Source organism: Lissotriton vulgaris, chromosome 2_1, assembly GCF_964263255.1.
Source record: "Lissotriton vulgaris chromosome 2_1, aLisVul1.2, whole genome shotgun sequence".
Lineage (NCBI taxonomy): Eukaryota > Metazoa > Chordata > Amphibia > Caudata > Salamandridae > Lissotriton > Lissotriton vulgaris.
The window spans coordinates 627,510,001-627,534,471 of record NC_141687.1 but is presented as its reverse complement, the minus strand read 5'-3'; the positions used below and the strand labels follow the sequence as shown (position 1 = coordinate 627,534,471).

Below are 24,471 nucleotides of genomic sequence, written 5' to 3'. Positions count from 1 at the left end.
CAAGTAGAAAAAGGCAAAACAATGCTGTAGGCCATTTCACTTGGGAAGCCATGTGCCTCCTGCACACTCTTGCAAAATCTTCCGCTACCTCACAATTGAAACACTTATCTTTTTACTCGAGCAGAAAAACAAGCAGAAAACACAAAACAGAGCAAAAGAGGTCAAAACAGAGGGCAGAAAAATTAGCAGAAATGGTCAAACAGAGGCAGAAAAACAAGCAGAAAAGGCAAAACCGAGGACAGAAAAATGAGCAGAAAGGCAAAGCAAGTAGAAAACTAGCAGAAACGGCAAAACAGAGTATAAGAGAGCATCGCAGAGGGTAGAAAAACAAACAGAAAAGGCACAACAGAGGGTAGAAAAACAAGCAGAAAAGGCAAGACAGAGCAAGAAACGTGCACAGGAGGCACAGGTAAACAAGCACTAAAGGGAAGTGGACTGAGAGCAAGTTGGGCAGGCGAACTGTTGTAGGGCTAGCTGGCATGAGGATCTGGGCAGGGTGGGGTGCTGGGTGTTGAGGGGAGGGAACCGGCGGAAAGATGGAAGAAGCAAGCAGAAATAGACAAAACAGTGGGCAGAAAAACTAGCAGAAAAGGCAAAACAGAGCAGAAGAGGGTAAAACGGGGGTAGAAAATTTGCAGAAAAGGCAAAATAGAGGGCAGAAAAATTTACAGAAAAGGCAAAACAGGGCAGAAGAGGGCAAAACAGAAGGTAGAAAAAGGAGCACCAAATGTCAAACAGAGGGCAGAACAACGCACAGAAAAAGGAAAAACAGAGGACAGAAAAACGAGCAGAAAAGGCAATACAGAGAAGTAAAGGCCAAAAAAGAGGGCAGAAAAACAAGCAGAAAAAGGCAAAAAAGGGCAGAAAAAAGAGCAGAAAAGGCAAAACAGAGCAAGAAATGAGCAGAGGAGGCATAAACAGAGGGACAGCAAGTATACAGGCAACATAGGGTAGCGGACTGCGGGCAAGCTGGACAGGAGAACTGGTGCACAGGAAGCTAGCATGAGAACCGGCAAGAAGTATGACACTTAGACAGCAGAAGTGGGTTTGACTTTTCAGGGGCATACATGGCACTCTAGTGCAGATAAAGTGTCTTATAAAAGTAGATAATTTATGGTGTTTATTATTCCCTGGTAGCAGCACAGATGGGAGGAGAACTGGCATGAGGAATGCATTGCTGTTTTCCTGTCCCAGCACCCACCCCTTTCCTTTCCATCATTAACTTTAGACTTCAGAGGGCAGTTGTGTGTTTCAGAGCAGTATGGGGTGCCAGAGCGACACTAATCTACATGCTTTTTAAGGTCTGGCTTAACACCTCAGCTGTCAATCTACTTCATGTGATCAACTAAAAAGAGCTTTCAAAGAACTACTTAGAGAAGGATTTAGGCTCCACCCACATGATTGTTCCTTTGAGTATGGGATTTGCTTGGATTGAGTTTGTGTACTTCCACTAAAAGAAGCGCTTGTATTTGACTTCTTGGCTTAGGCAAGGCTTATACTGGATACCGCAGAACTGAGTTGGTTATGGTGACAAGCCAATGATCATGGCTATATGCCTGATCTGTTTATTATAGGATGTTACAATAAAGGCAGAAGGATTTACATATTTACTCTAAACAGCATATGTTAAAGTCAATAGGCATTTATGGTTGTCCAGGTATTACTCTATTTTAAATCCTACAGATAGTATTTTGTTTCATAGAATTTTACAGATTAGAATAATAAGCAAGTATTTTGATATTGTTACTCATGTTGACAAACCATGGATAAATATAAGATTTGCTCTGTAAATACCCTTGCTATGCCTCCAGAGCAGTAGGCCAGAATTGCTTATGGTGACAATCTAGAAACCTGATTCGTGCACTGAGAAGCATTATGCAAAGTGCATTAGTTCTAATCTACTTATCATGAAAAGTTATGAAAACAGGCAGTAGCCTATTTATTGGAGAAAGTGTTTGGTACAGCCAGGGCCTTTGAAGATAGCTTTTATCACATTATGTTAAAGGCTCTAGATCGGTATTTTGTTACATGTAATCTCACACATTACCATAGTAGGCGAGGGTTTTACTGTTGGTCACCCACTCTTACAAGCCCTGGGGTTTTCACTGTGATGATTCTTGTTAGGCTGTATTGAGAGGGATTTTATATTGTTTTGCTAACTGTAATTGTGTACATTTTGGTAATTTTGTAACTGTATATGCCTGGTAGTTGCCAGTGCACACTTCAGTAGACCTTTGTTGGATGTCAGAGTTGGTGGGGTCGGTGGGTGGGTTCTTGGTGAGGGAGGTGAGCAGCTGGTCTTCGGTGACTTTGCTCGAGCAGCGACAGAGCAGCTGTTGGGTGCAATGGTGCTTGGTTGGTTTCTTGAAGGTGAAGTGGATGCAGCGGCGATCGGTCCAGTGGAGTTCGGTGGTGTGGTCGAAGGTGACGTGGAAGCCTGTGGAGAAGATGGAGGCAAAGCGTATGGCCGGCGGTGTGGGTGGGTGTGGTGACGAGTTGTCTGAGGCCGAGGTTGACGAGGTTGTCGATCAGGGTGGCAGAGTTGGCGTCATTGTTGTTCTCGAGGTGGAAGTTCAGGTCCCCGAGGAGGATGTAGTCCTTGGAGGCGAGTGTGTGGGTGCTGGGGAGGTCAGCAATGGAGTCGCTGAACTGAGCCCGGGGTCAGGGGGGTCTGTAGATGAGTGTTCCTCTGAGGGTGGTGTTGGGGTCGGTGTGGATCCGGAAGTGCAAGTGTTTGGCGGTGTTGAGGGTGTTGTCTGCGTGGGTGGCGACTTTGAGGGTTGACTTGTGGATGATGGCTATTCCTCCTCCGATTCCGTTGGCGCGATCCCTGTGGGTGATCTTGTAGCCGTCCGGGATGGCTATGGCGATGTCGGGTGCCGAGGAGTCGTTCCACCAGATCTCGGTCAGGAAGGCCACTTCTGGGGCGGAGGTGTCAAGCAGATCCCAGAGCTCGACGGTGTGTTTGCTAAGGAGCGGGTGTTAAGAAGTATGCAGGGGGGGTGGTTGGGTCCAGTCCTTGGAGGTTTGGTGTTTCTGTTGCAGGTGAAGCTGCAGGTGCGGCAGGAGAATGGTCCGTGGGTCCGTTTTGGGGTGTCCTGGAAGCAGGTGCGGTTTCGGCCGACGTTGAGTGCGTAGATGTTGCTGGCGTCGTAGTGAATTCTGGTGTCGTGGCGTTCGTGGGGTGCAGAGGTTCTGGCGCTGGGCGCCATCCAGGCGTGGATGGGCGCAGACGGGCTTGCCTTTGACACAGCCGCTGCACGCGGCCGCTTCTCAGCCTGCATATGAGGAGGCTTGGAAGGGAGGAGCAGATGGGAGGCGGGACCGGAGAGGCCAATGGGTGTGCTGGGGGGCGGGGCCACAGGGAGGCAGTGGCGGGAAGGCTGGGACGGGAGCGGTGGGGGGCGGGGGTAGAACTGGTGTGCAGGGCGAGGGAAGCCCAGGGACCAGGAGGCGGCAGCAGGGGCACAGGAATCAGCCGGTCAACAGGGGACGAGTGGCGGTGTGGGGGCGCCCTGCCTGCAAGCAAGGCCAAATGTCGCTCCTACTGCCGTCACTCGGCCTGTATTTCAGGAGGCCTGGGAGGGAAGAGCAGCTGGGAGGCGGGAGCGGGGAGGCCAATGGGTGTGCTGGGGGGCGGGGCCGCAGGGAGGCAGCAGCGAGAAGGCTGGGACCGGAGCGGTGGAGGGCAGGGGGAAGAACTGGCGCGCAGGGTGAGGGAAGCCCAGGGACCAGGAGGCGGCAGCAGGGGTACAGGAATCAGCCGGTCAACGGGTGACGAGTGGCGGTGTGGGGGCGACCTGCCTGCAAGCAGGGTCAAAGGTCGCTCCCACTGCCATCACTCGGCCTGTAGTTCAGGAGGCCTGGGAGGGAGGAGCAGCTGGGAGGCGGGAGCGGGGAGGCCAATGGGTGTGCTGGGGGGCGGGCCGCAGGGAGGCAGCTGCGGGAGGGCTGGGACGGGAGCGGTGGGGGCCGGGGGGAAGAACTGGCGCCCAGGGCGAGGGAAGCCCAGGGACCAGGAGGCGGCAGCAGGGGCACAGGAATCAGCCGGTCAACAGGTGACGAGTGGCGGTGTAGGGGCGACCTGCCTGCAAGCAGGGTCAAAGGTCGTACAGTACAAGTACAGCACATGTAGTGTCAAGACTGTTAAAGTGTATAGGCCTTATCGGTTCACTTGGATCAGTTCTGTTTATAATGATAAGTAGTGACAAAACTGGTAGGCCTGACTTACTGTGAATAGCAATTATAAAGGGCAGTATGTGTAAATGGTGGAATGTTATTACACTGTGCTAAAGCCTCTAGGCAGAAACTTTGTTATACTGTAGTGGGCAAGGGTTTTGGTGTAGGTGACGCACCCGAACAAACCATGTTGATAAAAGATTTGCGCTATGGCAATTTTTTATAGGTTCAATTGTTTTGACAACTGTAATTTTGTAAATATTTGTAATTTTATTATAGCAGCCCTGATTGGTGCCTTGTGGCAAGGCATATGCCCAATTCAAGAGGTCCGGGTTGCTTATGGTGACAAAGCAATGATAAAGGTTATAAGGCTGACTGTTTATGATGAAAAGTTATAATAAAGGCAATAGGCCTGACACCTGGTTGTGAAAAGCATATGTTAAAGTCAATTGGCATTTAAGGGTGGCTTGTTATTGCTCTGTATTAAAGTCTACAGATATGTATTTGGTTACATAAAATCTCACAGATTAACGCAGTAGGCAAGGGTTTCTGTGCTCGTTACCCCTCAGATGAACCATGGATATAGAAGATTTGCACTGCGAAAAAAATCCTTGTTATGCCTTCTTAGGGGAGATAGTATTTTGCTTTGCTAACTATACTTTAGTAATTTTATTTTTGAATGCCTGATGGTTTCTGTGTGGGAATGCTTAAGCTGAAAATGTGAGGTATGAGTTGGTTATGGTGACATCAGTTTAAGTCAACAGACATTTATGGGTGGATTGGTATTACTCTGTATTAAATTCATCCGCTAGGTGTATTGTTACATTAAATCTCTCTGATTACCTTTACAGGGAAGGATTTTGGAGTTGGTTACCTTCCACCCATACCCAACCCCAGCCCAACAAACCCTAGGGGTAGTAGATTTGCACTTTAATAATTCTTGCTAGAACCTCTTCAAAAGACCTAACAGGTGTTTTGCTGTCTGCCAGGATCTTGTAATAAAAATAATTAAATAATACATACACTCCCCTTGGTCTTCCGAGGGCCATTTACACTGTGCTTCATCCATGCCTCCATACAACATAAGGTAATGGTGCAGTCCACGTAAGTCATTGGCTCTCTGAACAAGGTCATTTTCTGATGACATGTGCATAGCCATCTGAACATGAGTGATCGTCAGTGTCGGGCTGGTTGGCCAGTCCAGTAGTTTTCTTCTTTTACAGTTCCCCTTTCAATTTATTGCTTCTGCTGCTCTTCTTTTTATTTTAATATTCCTTAAGGGGATACTACAACTCTCCAGGCATTGCTAATTGATCAATTGTGTGTCGCTAATTTCTCTTGCTGTTCGCAACATCCCACATGGTCACTTTCTCTAAACCAGGTGAACATTATAGAATGCTAGTGTATCATTGTTTTACTATTACAATATTGCCAAAATATTGATACTATACGTGGCGGTGAATTGATGAATGGATGCATGAGGGCAAACATGAGTGACACAGTGCATGTTTTACTTATTGAGTTCCTAAACCCATCAGTAAAACAAAAGTCACTTTCATTGATAAGCCAGACCTATTGACATTGCTAGTGTTTGTTTTTTTTAAATAGTAAACACTGCTACAGTTGGATTATGGCTAGACCCATTACACGCAGAATGGCGATTGCAATTAGCACTTGTTGACACAACAAGCAATGGCACTCCTTGTGCGCATTCTACTAGTCTGCATTAGCATAATCTTATCTGCACGAGTTCATAATTTGACTCAAAAATTGTAGCATTTAATTATAGCAAGAGGCAAGGGGAACACCTATAACTTTATGGATAAGGCCCAAAGAAAAGCAGCTGCACTCCATTACCACTCAAGCTACAGACTAGAGCAAGAATTTCTGAAGGATGCCATTGTGATCTCAGATCAAGCGCACATATAAGCGTGCACGCGTGCTCACACTCTACATTATGCCTATGCTGAGCAGTTTTTTTGGAAACAATTCTTTGATAATTGTACATGAACAATAAACATGAACAATGGCTTTTGAAATTGCGACGTTTCTTTTAATTTTTTGCAGACTATTTTGCTTTTTAGTCTTTTGCTTGTTTTTTGGCATGAGAATACAAAAAAATGTGTAAGAAAATACTATACATTTACATATACACAAGAGAAAAACACACTTTGGTATGTACAAAATTCACTCAAACTGGCATTCAACACATTCTTGGCCATCCAGACATACAAAAAACATTCATACAGGTCCCATCATCATAATACCGTTTGTAATAATGCAAGAATAGTAACAGTTGTAAATTTCAAACAAAAATGAAACTTTTTTTTCCGTTTTTTAGAAGGAACAATAATCCATCACTTGAATGGCACAATCATAACAACAATGATGATATGGGACTGGGTCAGGTCGACGCGTTTCGAACCCTATCCTTAACAGGTTCTCATCAGGACCACAGTGTTACTAAAAGGGGAAGAGGAAAGCAACAGTCACTATACTGAACCTGGGAGGTCACCATCTCAACCAATGTCCCCCTGCACTCAGCCTACCTTAATACGTGGGTCAAAGCTCCTCACATAATGTAGAAAGCCGATGTATTCCCATCAATGGAAAAGAAACGTCGCAATTTCAAAAGCCATTGTTCATGTTTATTGTTCATGTACAATTATCAAAGAATTGTTTCCAAAAAAACTGCTCAGCATAGGCAGGTGTGTTGTTTTTCAAGTTATTATTGGCTCAGCCTTGCTGAGTTTTGAGTCAAACCCTTACTGTTTTTCACACTCTACATTATAGCACCAGCAAATGCAGAATGTGACATTACAGGGAGGGTGTTCTCTGAGATCCCAGTGAACATCTGATGGCTGACCTGGTCATTTTCCAGCCGCTCAGCTTCAGCTGCCATTTTACCCATCAATGGTCCATTGTTGCAGTGTACTGAGGCACGCGTTAACCTTTAAAACCACCTAACCAACATATCACAGCAGAAGTGAGGGTCAGACATGCTTGGGCTGTCTTGGCATGCTGCCCCTTGTAAGCCATTCTGCGTGGCCATTGTGGCATCCGCTATTCTGCATGACTTGCTGCTCGGAAGCACCCGGCACCATAGTAACCGTAAACACAGTCTGCCAACATCCCTGTAATTATGCACCAGTTTGGAGGCGAAATGCTCTGCAGGTTCAGAGGGATACGAGACAACCCGTTGTGAAATCAGGTTTTGGGTGGTGCTGGTAAAGACACTAGGACAGGGCCTCAATTGATAAGAATGCAAGTACCAAATGGACACTGGATTACAAACCACACTGCAGCACACTCTGGTGTGAGTCCAGAGACTTTGCCCTTGTGTGGCTTGTCATAGAATGCTCACGAATAACATCTTATTTGTTTGTAGCTACCAATCTGCACTTCAAAGCCGTAACTCCTAGCAGCATAACCTTGGGTTGAGCATAGGCCTGTCATCAGTATAGCAACTCAGTATGTCAGCATGGTCAATTAAACTTGGCATCCTTCCAGTTTCAATACAGTCAGTATTCGCTTGGGGACTTGAAAACGCAGGGCACAGCAGGAAAGCCTTAGACCTGAGTATGAGCTAAGCCTTGATCAAAAGTACGGAAACCCGAGCTGAGCCCTGGGAGTGGTGCATGCATGGTACAGAGGTGAGCCCTCAGTATAGTGCAAGCACAATACACAGCTTCAAATGAAGCTTACTCCAAGCACTGTATGTGGCTAAGCTTGGAGCATTGCATGAGCCCTGAATATAGTTTGCAGGGTACAAGTGCTTAAGTCACTGAGCCTTGAGCAGAGTATGGGCACCATAGCTGAGCCTCCAGCAAGACATAAGCACTGTACTAGGCTGAAGCCTTGAGCAAAGTGGGAGTCTTAACCTGTCACTGAGTCCTTTCCCTTCACCTACTTTGCTCATCAGAGCAACGTCCCAGTGGTCTGAGCCAATCAATACTCTGTGCTAAGCACACCTCGTGGGGCATGCAACCGGCAGACTAATGACGCCCTTTGACGGCTGCCTTGAGACATATCACCATGGATCGAGTAGGTGGATCAGGCCCCATCATGACTGTCACCTGCTAAGAGACACGAGTCCTGGGGGCATGTGGTTGATGGTTTGCTGTTCTCAGTGTCCAGTGAATACATTTGAATTAGGATCACCGAGTTCCCCTGAGCTCTGCAAGTCTAGTCTTGGAAGACATTTCAAGACTGCATCATCATCAAAAGTGACATCTCCGTTTAAGGCTGTGCAAGCAGGAGGCCCCCTTGAGTAGTGATTGTCGCCAATCACATGGACTGAAGATAGAAAACAGAAAGGTATGTATCTAGCACCAGTTGCCACAAGATCCCAATTTTGGAGTCTTGTAAATAGGAAAAGTTTGAAGTACCTGCGATGAAGGTGTCCACATTTCATCAAAAGTATGAAAAGTTGTGTCCGCCCACCGGAATTGTACCTGGGTTTGCAGGGGAAACTCATCTGTAAGCAGTGGGTGCTCCGCCTAAAAAGCTACCATACTGTTATGTGACAGGTTTCCAAGCAAAATGACTCTTTGCTCTTAGTGGGTGGAGGTCGGAGACTTGGAAGGAGAGGGCCAAATAAGCGCATTTTTCCATACGTTATGCTGAATGGGAGGGAGCTGAGCCTAGAGGCTTTAGAGAATCTTTGAATTGAAGCTTCTGTTTATGTTTTATGTGTACTCGTATCTTTACAGTTGGTGGCCCAAGAATTTATGTGAAATCAGGCAGTTCATCTGAAGCATCAGTGAGTGAGCCTGATGCTTGCAAAGTATCTGAGAGATGTCTGTTCCTAGAGAGTCAGCGACTGAAGCCCGATTCTCCTGAAGTATCTGAGAAACTCCTGTGCCGTGAGAATCCGAGTGTCTGGTGGTCCTGAAGCATCTATCAGGTGTTGGGTGCTGTAATATTTCTGAAGCTGGTGTTTCTGGTGTAAATGCAAGAAAGTTAGACCTGGATTATTTGTTATCCGAGTCTGGTGATCATATTGAGTCCTTAAGATTGATGGTCCCGGTGTGTCTGTGGCCAGACCTCAACTAAGAGCGCTAAGAGCTATCTACCACCAGGTAAAATCCTAGTTCTATTAAATCCCCCTCTCGTTCCTTCTTCTGGGTTCAGGGGGACTTGGTGAGTGTTTGTTTGGGTGGGTCTTCCAGGAACTTATTAAAGAAAGACTAACAATTCCTACGTTTCTTAACAGATTTAGAAAGTAAACTATACATGCCAAAGTCTTTCTTTTTCTTTAAGACCTGTTCAAATTCACGAGCTGAACTCCCAGCTTCCTGTTACACAGCCACTGCTATAAGGTGAAGTTCACCGTCAGTATTCCCATTACTTGCTTGACCCAGTACTACAGGCCATAGTTGACTGTGATCTGAGGAGCTCCAGTTTCAGTGCTGAGAAGGATGAGGTAGCAATGACAGATTGTGCCTCCTATAGGCCCCTTACAAGGAGAGCTAGCATCCAGTCCAAATTTAGAACAGAATGCAGTTTTACAGGCACACGGCCTATTCCATACGGCAGCATTTGAGAATGGTGGAGGAGATGGGAGCCAACCCAAAACTCAACCTATGTCCCAATTTCATTCATGTGGACCTGTAGCAAATGACTTTGCCAACTTGAAAAAAAGACATCATGGTGCCCCTACTTGTTTGCGTCAAGTCTGTAGAGTGGTGTCTAAAATAGGGAGCCTGCAGTAGTATTTTCCAAGACCTTCCAAAGAGGACATTACTCGCCCCGCACATTGACCATTGGTCTTTGTGAACAAGAGTTGATTTGCAAGACGTTCCTTTGACCAACACAGAACTTCCAAATTGACCAAAAGAGGGAAATGTTAGGTCATGTTAAAAGTGGTTCTGTTGTGCCAGCAGGATCCTGATAGATGTGTGGAATGATCTAGATACATTAGTGGAAGGGTGGAAAGGCACTCTTTTGATCAAATTGGAGGCCCGTTACATAGCAGATGCACTTTTACTATTAAGGTGCAGGCCAGTACCTCATTGTACCATCCACAAGTGTAGTCGGCACCTGAGCAAGTAAATAGGACTCTTAAAATTATGTTGGGACCTAGACTGACCAAAACTGTGGATGGGGACTCCATGGGCTATGAATTCCCATGGATATGCCCTTGCCCAGTGAGGAAGTGCGTGGTGGCACAAGAGTAACCTCTGCATGCAATGTATGGTGTATTGTGGCCTACTCTGCATATGAGATCAATGTTTGTGTTGTCTGTGTCTGATGTAGCACAGTGGAGGTGCACGTCCTCTAGCGCTATGCCTAACAGGAGGTGTTTGTAGCCTGTCGGTTGGTGTCTTACCAAAGCCCACTCTGCACAGGGTGGTTACTGAAGGCGTCGTCTGTGGCCCTCGAAAGGGGTGAAACGCAGGCCACTGAAGACCCTGCGGTGCAGATCCTCAACAATTAGGGGGCCTCCCAATACTTCTGGGGGGCCCCTTTCAGCTGGAGCTAAGGACTCTCTTTGAGATATTGGAGAGTCAGGGGTCCCTCGTGACATACTGCGGGGGCAGGGGGGCATCGTCTGGTCCAGTGGCCCTCGATGGGGTACCAAAGCCTGTAGTCAACACAGGAATCCTCTAGTGCGAATGTTGGAGCATTGAGAGGTGTATACAGGGACGACCTACAGTCAATGCTCAATAGTATTCACCATGACCTTGGCAGTGAAAACGGTGCGGGTACTTCGGGGGTTTACCCGGGGCTCTTAATAGGGAAATGAAGGTTCCTTTGTGAGAGCGCGCTCGGGGTTGCGGCGGGGCTGACGCAGGGCCCGTGATATTGTGCTTTGAAGCCCTCAGCAGTGTGTACAGCGGCGCCCTCACGCAGTGGAGGGAGACTGGGAGCTCCACAGCTGAGGTCGGGACGTGTTTGGCTGACATGCGCCAGAGGATCTCGGTTGTATGTAACGGGCCCTTGCAGGTTGACGCACGCCGTTATTTTTCATCTCTCATGAAAAGGTTGGTCACAAGTGTTGGGGGGCGGGAGGCAGAGCCCCCGGCTTCTTCGCTTCAGGGATGCTAATAGTGCGGGAACGGGCTGTGCGGCAGTAACTATGGCAACCAATGCAGCAAAGGCTCCAAACGACTTCTGCCTCCGCCGCCCCCATCAAGGGTAGCGCGTGCACTCTGTACACCTTCACCTCCGCCCCGCCCCCGCGAGTCCAAGCTCGTGCACGCACAGCCTTCTTTGAAGGGGGAAGGGAGGGTTTAATATACCCAAAATACCACCTTCCCCACCCCCAGCCAACTGCGCTCCCCCTTCGAATGAGAGCGTATGGGCGCACGACTTCTCCACTCGAAGGGGAGCTTAGGTATGAAAGGCCTCTCCCTTCACCCCACAAAGGGAGCTCAGCTCTATACCCCAACCACAAGGGCAGCTCCTGTGTGTACGGACGGTGACTCATCTACCCTACGGGGGAGTTCTAGACCCCTCCTAGGGGGAACTCGTTACCAAGGTGCGTTCTTTACACCAGCCTCCACCGACAAGGGAAGCTGCAGACCAACGCGACAGGGAGTTCGTGTTCACAGAGATCTCCCTTCTCACCCCAGTCCCACAGGCAAGCGCAGCTCATGATCCCCAACAATGTGCTTGCCCTTGGCACCTCCTGCCATGCATGGCTTGCTGTCGTGTCCAGGTACATTGAGTCATCGACTCGTAGGGGGCTGTTGATGGACTCAAGTCATCGTCTTCCGTTTCCTCATGCACCCCACAGGAGGCAGCTCGTGAGGGTTTATGCCATCTCCCTCACCGTGCAGTCGCGCCCCTCTAAAGAGTGATGCCTGGTACCCGATGCAACCCCCTCCTATCAGTCCCAGCCCCTTCAAGTGCCATCTCATGGTACTTGGCACCATAAGCTAAAAACCTGTGAAATTGTGTGCGCAGAGCACATGTTTCTCGGGACCCCTCTCCACCCCTACCCCGCCCTGCACTCTGAAATTGAGGGGAGGAGAAGCGTGTTGAAAAAGACTGTTGGCACCTGTGCCCCTGAGCCTCCAACATAGCACAGCCTCTCTTCATGGTGACAGTGATGGAGGGCAGTTTGTTTGGACTCTCGTCAATGTGACATTTTGGTGTCAGTTGCTCTGTATCTTATTGCACCCCCCCCCAACTCCCATTGCTCAAAGAAAACATTTGTTTCTGTTATTTGTATTCTCAGAATTTTCTAAGGGAGCAAGTCTCGTCCTTTTCATCCCATGCAATGTTTTCACTTCATCTTTTTACAGCGCTGCAATTTCTCATGCGTCATGGCACTGTCAGCACCATTGAGAAGAGGTTTCCAGCACAGGGATGGCTTTAGCACTGGTGGTGCCCGTGTGGCGCCCCCACACCCCATACCTGCCTCCTCGGATTCTCTCACTACCACCTGGCAAAAGTGCCCCTCATCTCTCCAATCCAAAATTTATGCTAAACACAGCGCTCCCCTGAGGTCAGTGCCAAGTGCAACCGGACCGGTCGCATTGCCCTAATGCCGGCCCTGTTCCAGCACATGTCCGCTGGTACCCAAAGTACAAACCTAGTCATGGTTATTAGAAGTTCTCTTGCAGTTCCCATCTCATCTAATCTCCCATTTTTTATTTCCTATCCGGGATTCTTGTACCCACAGCCACACACAGGGCACAATAACAACTTCTTCTGAATGGCCATCTTTGGGCATACATAATACAGTTGTAAAAAGCCCATAATTGCCAAACATAGCTATCACAATTAAAGGCAGAACACCCAACCCCCAACTCGCATCGCACACAAATGTGAGCCTACCTGCATATAGCTTTTTTTCCTTACTGAGCTGTGAGAAGCGCTAGGGCTTCTAGGCATGGGCTTCAACTCGCTTGGTTCATTGAGGGTGTAGAAGTAGAACGTCTACGTTTTTTGAAGATTTGCGATCGTTTGGGATCTCTCTGATTTGGGTAAGTGTTTCCCAGCTGAATGTTGGTCCCAGAGGGCCAATCAGTCATAAAAAGGAGACTCAGGCCAGCAGGGAGTGCGTGCCACCACTTCATTAAAATGAAACACGTTGTGTAATCAATGCGAATGTACTGATGTTAATTCATAATCATATTTTCCCAGTCTCTTCTTATAGAGGAAGGGTGTTAGTTAAACACTGTTAATATTCACAGCAAGTGCCCCTTCCTAACAGCTCCCTTCAGCGGCTTGAGGTACATTTGTCTTTGTTTTCTCGTCGACTTTCTTTTTCTTCCAATGCTTGTTCCTATGAACTGCATGAGGACCAAGCCTTGACTGGTGAATGTCAGACTCTAGCTGTGTCCTCCTGAATTTTCTATTGGAGTGTTTTTTTTTCTTTTAGGGAGAACCACGTGTGACCAGATTCCTAGCATGGTTGTGTGGTACTAATCTCTTGTTTTCTAATGAATTGCTGCAAAACCCGCCCCTGTACCAAAAACGGCCCACACTGGTCCAAAATGGGCCCCACCCTTCCGTCCCCTGGGAAAACGCCCAGTGCCCGCTACTGCCAGTCCGACCCTGCTTCTCTCTAGGTGGATGTCCTCTCAGTTCAAACCTACACAGCCTTGTCGCCATTCACCCGCTCGCTCTAAACAGACGCATCAATCTAATTCCCCAAATTCATACACCAGCCAGAAACCAGACATTACCAAAGGCAGGACAAGGAGCAACAACCAGTCTTTAGGCACGTGGGCTGACACGTCCTTTCTAGTCGATTCCAGCCATATCCTTGACAACTAGCAACAACCAGTCTGCAGGCACATGGGCTGTCACGTGCTCTTGCTGGCAGACTCTAACTGCTCTTTTCGATTCTGCACAGTTGGTGGTCGACTTTGTTTATCATAACTGTGTCGTAAAAAAGAGTTTCTTGCTCACCTTCTGTGCGGGGGCTGATCTAGTGAGTGGAAAAATGGACTGAGGTCAGACTGGATAGAGGGGGTCTTCAAGTCCGCCTAGGGGAGCTTGTATTTGATTAGCCCCCTGTGTGTGGGTTCATGTAAGTGACCTTGCCTCACCTGTGATATTAGAGTGAGCAGGCAACCAGATATAGTTAAGACCTGCCGAAGCCCCTGCAGCTGGAATATAAAACAGCTCTGTCCTCTGCTTAATAGTAAGGTAATACGTTGCACATGTTAACAATACACTCCATAACAGAAATACAGACTAAGGCAGGTTAGGTAGCAAGTAACTCTACAACAACTTAGTCGACCGTACGCCCGACTCCGCAGCCAGCCTGCTCTCTACACACACTAGCCAGCCCACCATCTCCTCCTGGACACCAATCACGACCAAAGAGACTGCCTTGACCATAAAAAGGCATCCACTCAAGGGCCCCCACCGACCCCTGCCCACCACACATCTACCACAGAGCCGCCATCGCACCCGAACTACAACACACCATTAACACCACCTTTGAATCCGGCACCTTCCCAGACAACTGGAAACAAGCAGAAGTCAGGCACCTGCTCAAGAAGCCCTCAGAGGATCCCACGTACCTCAAGAACTACCGGCCCATCTCGCTTCTCCCCTCTGCTACTAAAGTCATGGAGAAAACAATTAACGCAGAACTGACAAGATTCATCGAAGACAACGCCGTCCTCGACCCATTTCAATCTGGATTCTGAAACAACCACAGCACCGAGACCGCCCTAATCGTCTCCACAGATAACAACCGCACCCCCCTCGACCAAGGCCACATCCCAGCCCTGATTCTACTCGACCTATCAGCAGCTTTCAACACCATCTCCCATCACACACTTGTAGCCAGACTACACAACACTGGCATACAAGGAACCACCCTTGACTGGATCCGATCATTCCTCACCAGCAGAAGCCAAAGGATCAGACTGCCGCCCCTCCTCTCCGATCCCATGGAAATCAGCCACGGAGTCCCACAGGGTTCATCTCTCAGCCCGACCCTCTTCAACATCTAAAAGGCTCCCTTTGCCCCCATCGTCCGACAACACGGCCTCAGTATTTTATTCTAGGCGGACAACTCCCAGCTCATCCTCTCCCTCACCAGGGACCCTGCCATCACCAGACTCAGTTTCCAAAAAGAAATGCAGGACATTGCAGCCTGGATGACCAACAGCGGCCTAAAGCTCAACTTTGAGAAGACAGAAGTCCTCGTCCTCGGAACATCCCTTCAGCATGGGACAACATCTGGTGGCCCACTGCCCTCGGCAGCCCACTGATCCCCACGGACCATGCCAGAAACCTCGGCAACGTACCCTATCTCATCCCTCTCCATCAACTGACAGGTCAACGCCGTCGCCTCCGGCTGCTTCAACACCTTCCGCATCCTCCGTAAGATGTTCAAATGGATCCCCCTGAGTCAAGGAGGGCAGTAACCCACGCACTCATCACCAGCAGGCTGGACTATGGAAATGCCATCTATACCGGCATAAACAGCTCCCTACTCTGCAAACTCCAGACAATACAGAAAACCGCTGCCAGACTTGTCCTTTGCATCCCTCGACACAAGCACATCAGTCAACATCTATACAAGATAGGGGTGCACAATGGTTTCTTAAGATTAGTGAAACAGCTTGACCCCTTCCCCCCACTTGAATTTAAGGAGGAGCAACCTACGGTTGTGGACCAAAGATGGTGGCATTAGTAGACTGACAACCACGAAATATTACAGCTGTGAAATTGCTTACTTGGCTCCTGATGGTGGCATGGAAACAAAGAAAAGTGATAGGAAAGACTGTAATGGAATTCTGAAATCATTGCCTCCAATGGTGAAAAAGGAAAGTTCTTTCTCTTGTGGGTGAGCATATTGAATGATTCCTAAATAATAAACCATTGGCAATAATCTCTGCACTATTCATAATATCTTCAATACATTATTTTTACTCTCCTCTATTAAAACTATATATCATATCTCCTCGCCAGACACAAATGTCTTCATTCAAACCTGCTATCTTCCAGCTCCGTCATAAATTCTCACTTGATATGTACCTTCAAATGTTTGTTGAACGTCAATTCTGTTTTAAGAATATGCCCTGGTATATTCCTCTAATTCCTTTCCCAACTTTGACGCAAATCCTTGTGCCTGCATTTCCATTATTTCCTAAGTTGACTTTAATTCCTTGATATTGTCTTTAATCTACATTCCGAAACTGAGTAAAGAGCATGGGTTCCTGCGTCCTTTAAAAATCATCACTGACTGTATGTATAGTTGGGTGGATGATAAATGCATGTTTCCTTTTGAAGCACCACCAAGTGTCATTGGAGACCCTCCTTAATCACTTGTTAGCACAGCGAATCTCTTACTCAGAGGCAAAGTGCTGAAAGGTCTCAGAATATCTTAATTATTAATCGTGGTTTGTTGGGGTTTTTAACCGAGATGTTGTCACTATTACGTTTTTCTAGGTGCCCATCCTAGATGTTGTGTGCCATGCACGTCTACTTGATGCCCCAAAACCATTTGCAATAACCACGGATCTGATGTGATCTGTGACCAATTTCAGGAGAAAGTGGACAGGTCTGACCTAACTGTTTTGGTGGAAAAAAAGGAAAATGTTGAGGCCCTCTCTCTAGAAGCAACACAAACGGAACACAATCTGCTAGAACGCCACCTATCGGAACTGCGCATTAGAATGCAGGAGAGTTATATGGTCTGTTTTCATTTAAAAAGTGAACTAATTTGAATGAAGGGCATTTGTGTGTTAGAGTCACAGGAGATACCTTTACTTTGGTGGACCTTAAAGAAAAGATATACCTGAAATTCTCCTCCACCGTTAATTGGCTCAGCCTTGTCTGGAGCCCTCATTTGCCCAACAGGCCATCTGTGGGGGCCTTAGTATTCTCAGAAAATGTATTATATAGTCCGATGAAGCTACTCTTCTCAGTCTTACTTAACTTCATCAGAAGAAGCCGCCTTTGCCTTTTCTACACAACGTATGCTGCTTCTGCCTGTATTAAACCCACATAACTCCGTTGAGAGAATGGGAAGCAATCACAGCCCTTTTAGCCTCACAGCAGAGTGCCTCCCTATGCTATCCTATCCTCCTGTTCTGCTTCCGCACAGTCTTACACAAAATGGCCGGAAAAACTTCTTACATAATTGGCAGTCATACTTAGAAACGGTGCACAACTTGCACTGCCAGTCCCTGATTGTTATTGATTTCGGGCACGGACCATTTCATTATAGGAAATGTTTATTTTTTCTTTACCAAAAATCTAAAAATGTTCATGCTTTCCCTTACTGGCCGAGAGTTCAATTAAGAATACTACGACTTACAGGTTCTTGTAGTAAAAAAGATAATTTGCTGGCTTTTATTACACGAACCTGCTACCAAGAGTCATCCTGGTGGGAGTGTGTGTGTTAGGGCAGGTGTAAATTCACAGATGCCAGAGCCCATTCCGTGTGATCACGTACTCCTGTGTAGTGTGTCTAAGAGGCATAATCTTTGGTGTGTTACCAGTGATTTGCCTTTTCCCAATGCTTTTCAGTTTCTGGCGTCCAAGGTTCAGCAGGTTTGGTGGTTAGGGGTGATAGCTCTAGCATCATGTCCTTCTGCATCTTGTGCTAACCTGGTTTGTGAATGTGAGAGTGTGAGCCCTTTAATTCATGATATTCTATTTTTGAGTCTGTTGCTCACTTAGTTTGATGATGGGCGACTGAAGGCACCACTGGTTGTTGTCTGCACTTTGAGGATGAATGCTTTCTGCTCTCCAATCTTTTACTCGCTCAGTTTGAAGACTTGGGGGGAAATTGGTTTCACGTCGTTGCCACCAGGTTTGAGGATGGAAGACTGATAGTGATGTTACTGATGTTACATGTGCTTCATGTATTTAAAGGTCACCTTGTGCATTGAGGCTGCCTGTTGTTCACACTCCCCTTCCTGTCTCTTGTCCCTAGCACTCACAGAGGAACCATGGGTAAGCATAACAGTAAGCTGGCCCCGGAGATGCTGGATGACCTGGTGCGCAGCACGGAGTTCACCGAGCAGGAGCTGAAGCAGTGGTACAAAGGGTTCCTGAAGGACTGTCCCACCGGCATCCTCAACCTGCAAGAGTTCCAGCAGCTTTACATCAAAGTAAGTGGGGGGCTGGGGGTTCCAGGAGAGCAAAGGGGTGGGGACAGAGAGCAAAGAGTGAGTATCTGGAGAGAGAAGAGAATGAACAGAGTGAGGAGGTGAGCACATAGGCATTAGCATAGAGGAATGGGAGTAGACAGAGGGCATAGAGCGGCTGCATGGGATAGTGAGATGGACATAAATATAAGGAAAAAGGAAATATTAGGGAGACGGAGGGGAATGAGTGGTAAGAGAGGGAAAGGAGGTTAGTACCATTTGATGGAAGGAGGAAAGAGCATGGCTAGCAAATGGACCAAGCAGGTGGGATTGGGAAGTGAGTGATGAGAAAGTACTGGAGACTTTTAGTATACATGGACCGCTGACCGCAATCTGCCTTGAGAACGGACACCCCATTCAGAATCATCCCAAGTCATCAAACAGAAGAGCTAGCTACTGTCCATCTACAGAAATTCTTGTAGATATACAAAGCGGCGACTCCTGCAGTTCACCCATGTCCTTAGTGCCGCATCATCACAGCTCCAGGCGCTGTACTATATGAGGCTCAGAGTTACTCAGTGGCACAAAAGCTTCTTGCAGGTTTAAAAAAATGTTTTAAACCCAATGCATAAAACTGTCGGTAGACCGCCACCTTTTTATCTCCAAATATTAATACATTTTAGTCTGTTGCATCGACCGATGAGATCATCCAAAAATGTATCTAAGATACACCCAAGATTAAGAGAGCCAGGTAGTGCTTATCAAAGGTTAAGTGTAGTTTGTGCCAAAGCCTGAATCACATTACCAACTCATTAATGAAAATCTGAATATTTTCATTGAAAAAAATCAACTATAACGCTAATTGTTGGAATTGATGGCTAAATTGCCAGTGGTCCTCTCGTTTCCTCTCCTATGACTCCAAGGACAAGGACGTGCTTGCACATACCCTGCTCGGCAAAGTAGAAAACAAATCAAGTTGGATCCCCTGTGCCTCCCAGACTTGTCACCAGATGATGTCCTGAATTCAGAAAGTGTGAGGTATTTCCATACTTTGACGCTCACTGCTCCAGGAGATGTTTAAGACCTGAGTTTGACAGGGGAGGGAAATTCAGTTACTGGACACTCATTTCCTTGTCCTGTTTCTTTCGTGATTAACCCTTCCCTGCTGCATAAAAATATTCAGTGCTTCTAGTTCTAGGGTCAAGCTCACCACCTGTCTTTTGGACTACCAACAAGTGCTGATTTAGAAAATGGGCTTTTATGTGAAAAGGGTATGTTAGGCCCGACAAACCATATGTTGGTTCCGTGTTGCTGTGCCGTCTTGCCTTTATTTTGCACAATATTTCCTGCCCCTTGCGGTACACTCTCAAGCCCACTGAAAGGTATTCTACATAATGCATGTGGTGGTTGCTCCTCTAGCAGAGTACAAATTCTGCTATATTAAGGGCACTCCCAATGTGTGCCCTCAACCCCCGTCAAGGGAGGAGTGGTGATCCTCTTAGGAGGAAACGGTGACTGTTAAGCAAAATAAACATTCTATTGAGATGAATATATGAAATTCAGACTTCTCCCAATGCCCCCAGATACAGGCAAAGCTTCTACCTCCCCCCGCTCCACTACAGTAGGAAAGACAAGTCTGAGTGGCTTTTCCTGTTCCAGCAGCCTTTCATATTGTTTTCCTTTTCCTGTTTTGATTTGTAATTGTCTGGCTTTGGTCTCCCTCTATACACAGCCCAAAATCTGGAGATCAGGAGTACAGTGAGCCATGATCAGGCTCTCCCCCACCCCTTTTACCTGTACATTTAGTCAGAACCAGAACATATGCTGAGCATCATAAGTTTAGGCAAATTACATCCTTGATAGGCGGACCCACTAAGCATCCCAAACCTTTTACAGTTCTGACTTCCCCTCTCCATGTGTCTTGTAGTTAAAGACTGAGATCCCCTTTGGATGGATTATACTTTAATCTGATTTTCAAAACTGGCCTCCCCTATGACTGGTCACTGGATTTCCTTTCAGTTTCCAGAAGAAGCCATCTGCATTTGTACTGAGAATGGCATTGACCTGTTGCAGAAAGTTGTTTTTGCAGGATCCTTAAAAGGTTGGTAACTGCAGACTCTCTTTAGCAGCAACATCCTGCAAGGAATAAGAGGAGGTACACTATGATGAGTGGACTGTACATACTCCCATCGTTTTTGTTCAGACACAAGACCCGGATGACAGTGACCTTCTATGGGAACCTACTGGAAAAATATGTTTCTAATATCCGACATTCAGGTGCCTAGTTGAAACTCAAAGTAAGAACACTTTCAGTCAGAACAAAGACTTGACATGGAACTTGAAATGGCAAGAGAAACATGGTGAGTGTGCTCCCCTTCTTTGCCCCTGCTCTTTTCACTTCTACAAATGCATTCTGCAATCCAGCAGTTGACAAGTTAAGCTTAAGTCAATGTGGTATATGGACATTGATTGGAGAAGCCGGCATACCATCTTAAGCCTCTCCTTCATCTCCCTTTGTGGAGGTGAATCTTGTACACCTCCATAGATTGCAGACCCCTTGTCCAACTTCCCAGAAAGAACCCTTTCTGTATAAGCCCATTAGGTTGCTACCCCTGCAAAATTGGAAAAGACTGCATTTGTCTTAACCTGTGGATAAAGAGCACTTTTCTCCTAAATTCCTATGCAGCTTAACAACTATAAAGGAATTGGGTCCAGTGATATCTTTAAGTGGCAGGTTTATTGGTAGGATAAGGAGTGTTTGCAAACCAAAAGCTCTGCCACATTGACCCAGAATGCCGAGCTACGCTGCCTAGATATGATTTGGCTGGGGATTGGCTGTGAAATTACGTCACAAAACCACAAAAATATGGCAAATTTGATATTCCTTCACCTTACTGGAATATATAGACCATGCCTCTAGGAAACAAAAAGCAAAAGAAGATTTTGGATGGAAAGGCCTCACCCACTTATTTGTGGCATGCTTCATCATTGGCCCGTCTGTCCCACCATGTTGGATTAATACCAACATGGTGGTCTCAACCTCTTGAGGAAGTAGAACAGAACAAATGTTTTTCTGGTCAATGGAGGGGTCCAGATATTGCCTTATCAATTTTCTTTTGAAATGTCAGTTGCCAATGCAGATGACATATTTCCTCTTTCCTGTATGTGAACTGGACGTTAGGGACTAGTTCAGTAGACATTAACATAGTTTTGGCCCACCAGCTCATTACATAGAGAATGTTGGTTATGATTTTCATTTCCAAATAGTGAACCTGATTCATAGGACTCAGTCTTATGCGTTGATAGTGACGCGCATCAGTAGTGCTAAAATAGCATTTAGGATCTCACCCAAAACCCAGAAAGTGCCAAGACCTTCCAGTTTGCTTAGGTGATCATTATTTGTGATGTTGTTAATCTATGGTGTAAATAATGATCTTTATGATTTTGAATCTATTGCCGTGAATGATCACTAGCGTATATTGCTATTTTTTTGTGCCATGCTATATCTGAGTCACTAGCTCATAATCACCTCAGTGAAGAAACCTTTGACTTCTTGTTTTTATGAACCTAAGAGTGTCAAGACATACTTCTGAGCAGTGTGTTGTTGTTGCTGGTGTTCTACTTATAACACACACCCTAAAGCTCCATTGTTGAACGACAGATGCTGCATTCCATAATGATTGGGACAAAATATCTGGCTTCTTAGAGGCATGGTTCTGCCTAGAGAGAGAGAGAGGGAGCTGTAGTGAGAAAAGGGAATGTAACAGGAAACAGAGTGTACTGAAGGAAATAAGAGATCAAGAAAGATGCAGATAGAGTGGAATGTTAAAGGAGTATGTGGCATTGAGAATAAGGAAACATTGGAGTGAGAAAAAGGAATAATAGAGGAAGGTGTGAAAAGGGGTATGCAAAATAACAGGTTATGAGTAGGTTGATATGGTTAGGAATATAGACACGGGTGGGGAATGAGGGGAAAAGGCTAGAAGAAGCACTACATAGAAGTACAGAGATAGAAGTATGACTGAGGTAAGGATCTAGGGTGGATGGATAGAGTTGCTTGGGGTTTATTATAGGGTACTGAGAGTGCATTGCGTGAAGCGGACATATAATATGAGAAGTGAAAGGGTGAGTGATGTATAATAATTCTGGAATAGTGACAGAGGAGGTTAGGGCTAATGTATAGGGAAAGAGGTCAAAGAAGGTAGTGAAGAACATAGGATCAACGTTGTTTGAGTGATTCACAAGGGTAAGGGAGTAAAGTATGGGATTGTTACAAGTGAGTGAGGTAGAGAAAGATGATACATGGTATGAAGGTGAGAGGCATATGGAAGTTGGTGGAGACAATTGAGAGAATCTTGGGAATGCAAGGGCAGGAATATGGTAGGCGGGTATCAGAAGAAAAAGATACATTATTGGGAGTAATAGGAGGAGGTATAAAGAGATGAGTAGGATATGTGGTGAAAAGTAAGATTAAGGGATTTGTGACAATGAATGGGACACAGAGAAGGTGATGCCTTTTCAACTTCAGTGCTGCTGGAAAGCGTCTAATTCACTGAATGTTGTAATAATGCTTAAGAGGTTTAGAAAAAAACCTGTAGACTTAACAAAACCAGATTTTCCAGCAGAGCCAAAGCCGATAGGACAGAGAACTATGGTTCAATTTAGATCCAAACAATGCTCTAGTAAGTCTTGTGTTGTTTCTGAGCACACTTTTGGGCTCATGCGTGGAAGGTGTTCTCACCCTCATTGTATATCCTTATGTATTTGGTATTTCTATTGCCCAAACCTAGCCAAGAGGCAGCAGTGTGCTGTACATTGCCAAAAACAAGCACAACATTTCAAGTCAAAACCTGCAAAGTGGCACCTCTGGAATCCACTTGCCTCTTATAGTTTGACACAACATTCCTGATCCTAATATGAAAGCTGCTAAATATGGGCAATTGGTTATTGTATTGGCATATTTGTATAGCGCTGTACTGTCACCCAGAGGGTATCCTGGCGCTTTTGATTCAGCAAGCCGAAACCACAGATGCAAAATCACACTGCTCTTGGAAACAGGTGGGCCTTCAGACCTCTCTTAAAAGATAGAAATTCACCCTGACTCCTCAGCAATATCGGGAGAGAATTCCAGAGTCTAGCAGCCGCAAAACTAAACGACCGATCACCCATCCTTACCCTCTGAACTCTGGAAACCGTCACCAGATACGCAGAGGAAGAACGTAGTCTCCGAGGGGTGGAGTACCATGAGAATAAATTCTGCAGCAGAACTGGACCCTGTCCATGCAAGGCTCTAAAAACTAGACAGGATGCTTTAAAAAGGATCCGTTGATGGACAGGCAGCCAATGTAAATCCATGAGTGCCATGGAGGAGGAGGCAGTGCGCGAGCGAGAAAGTGCCAGCTTGCCTGCCATGTTTTGTACCCGCTGCAGCTTGCCCACCAGCGTGCTAGGCGCCTCCAGAAGCAGTGCGTTGCAATAATCCAATCTGCTTAGAATGATACCCCGCACTACCTCAGGCCTAGCCTGCGCTGGGAGCAATGGTAGAACTTTACGTAACATCCGAAGCAGCATCATGCAAGTGGCTACGGTTTTATTAACGAAGATGTCCAATTGTAAGTTGGGGCCAAACATGACCCCCAGATTGCGAGCAGATTCTGCTGCAGTCACTGCCCCAGGAAAGGAGGGATGCCAGAAATCATCTGGCAATAGACGCGGAACCCGATCATTAGAACAATGCAGCACCTCTGTTTTTGACCCATTAAACTGACTCGAGGGAGTTGGAACGTAGCCAATCCGCTGTGGCTGACATACAGCAGTGAAAAGTCTCTAAGGAGATGGCATCTTTACCCTCCAGAGAAAAGACCAATTGGGTATCGTCGGCGTAGTTAAACACCGAAATACCAAAGGAACTTATCAATTGGATCAGGGGACGGAGGTACAGATTGAATAATATAGGACTGATGGCCGAGCCCTGGGGCACCCCCTGCCCAACTCTCCGCACATCCGACCTAAAAGGCGGCAAAGCCATCACCTGCTGCCTGTTGTTGAGATACGAGACTAACCAGTCCCTTGCCAACCCCGTGACTCTGATCTCCTCCAGCCTCTCGATAAGGGTGGAGTGGCTGACTGTGTCAAACGCGGCCGACATGTCGAGCAGCACTAAAAAGGCTGCCCGACCCGTGTCGACCCGCGAACGAAGATTGTCCAGCACGGCCACCAGCGCAGACTCCGTCCCGTGAGCTGGCCGGAAACCAAACTGGGCCACATCCAACCAGGT

General features: G+C 46.7%; 1 protein-coding gene across 1 annotated transcript in view; it reads left to right on the top strand.

Moving 5' to 3' along the window:
* HPCAL4 (hippocalcin like 4) overlaps window positions 1-24,471 on the top strand; it is a 122,521-nt gene that overhangs the window by 19,818 nt on the left and 78,232 nt on the right. The window contains exon 2 of the mRNA XM_086955755.1: window positions 18,041-18,218. Within this exon, the coding sequence (XP_086811881.1) occupies window positions 18,057-18,218 (162 nt within the window). The 5' untranslated portion in view covers window positions 18,041-18,056. The remainder of the gene's footprint in view (window positions 1-18,040; window positions 18,219-24,471) is intronic.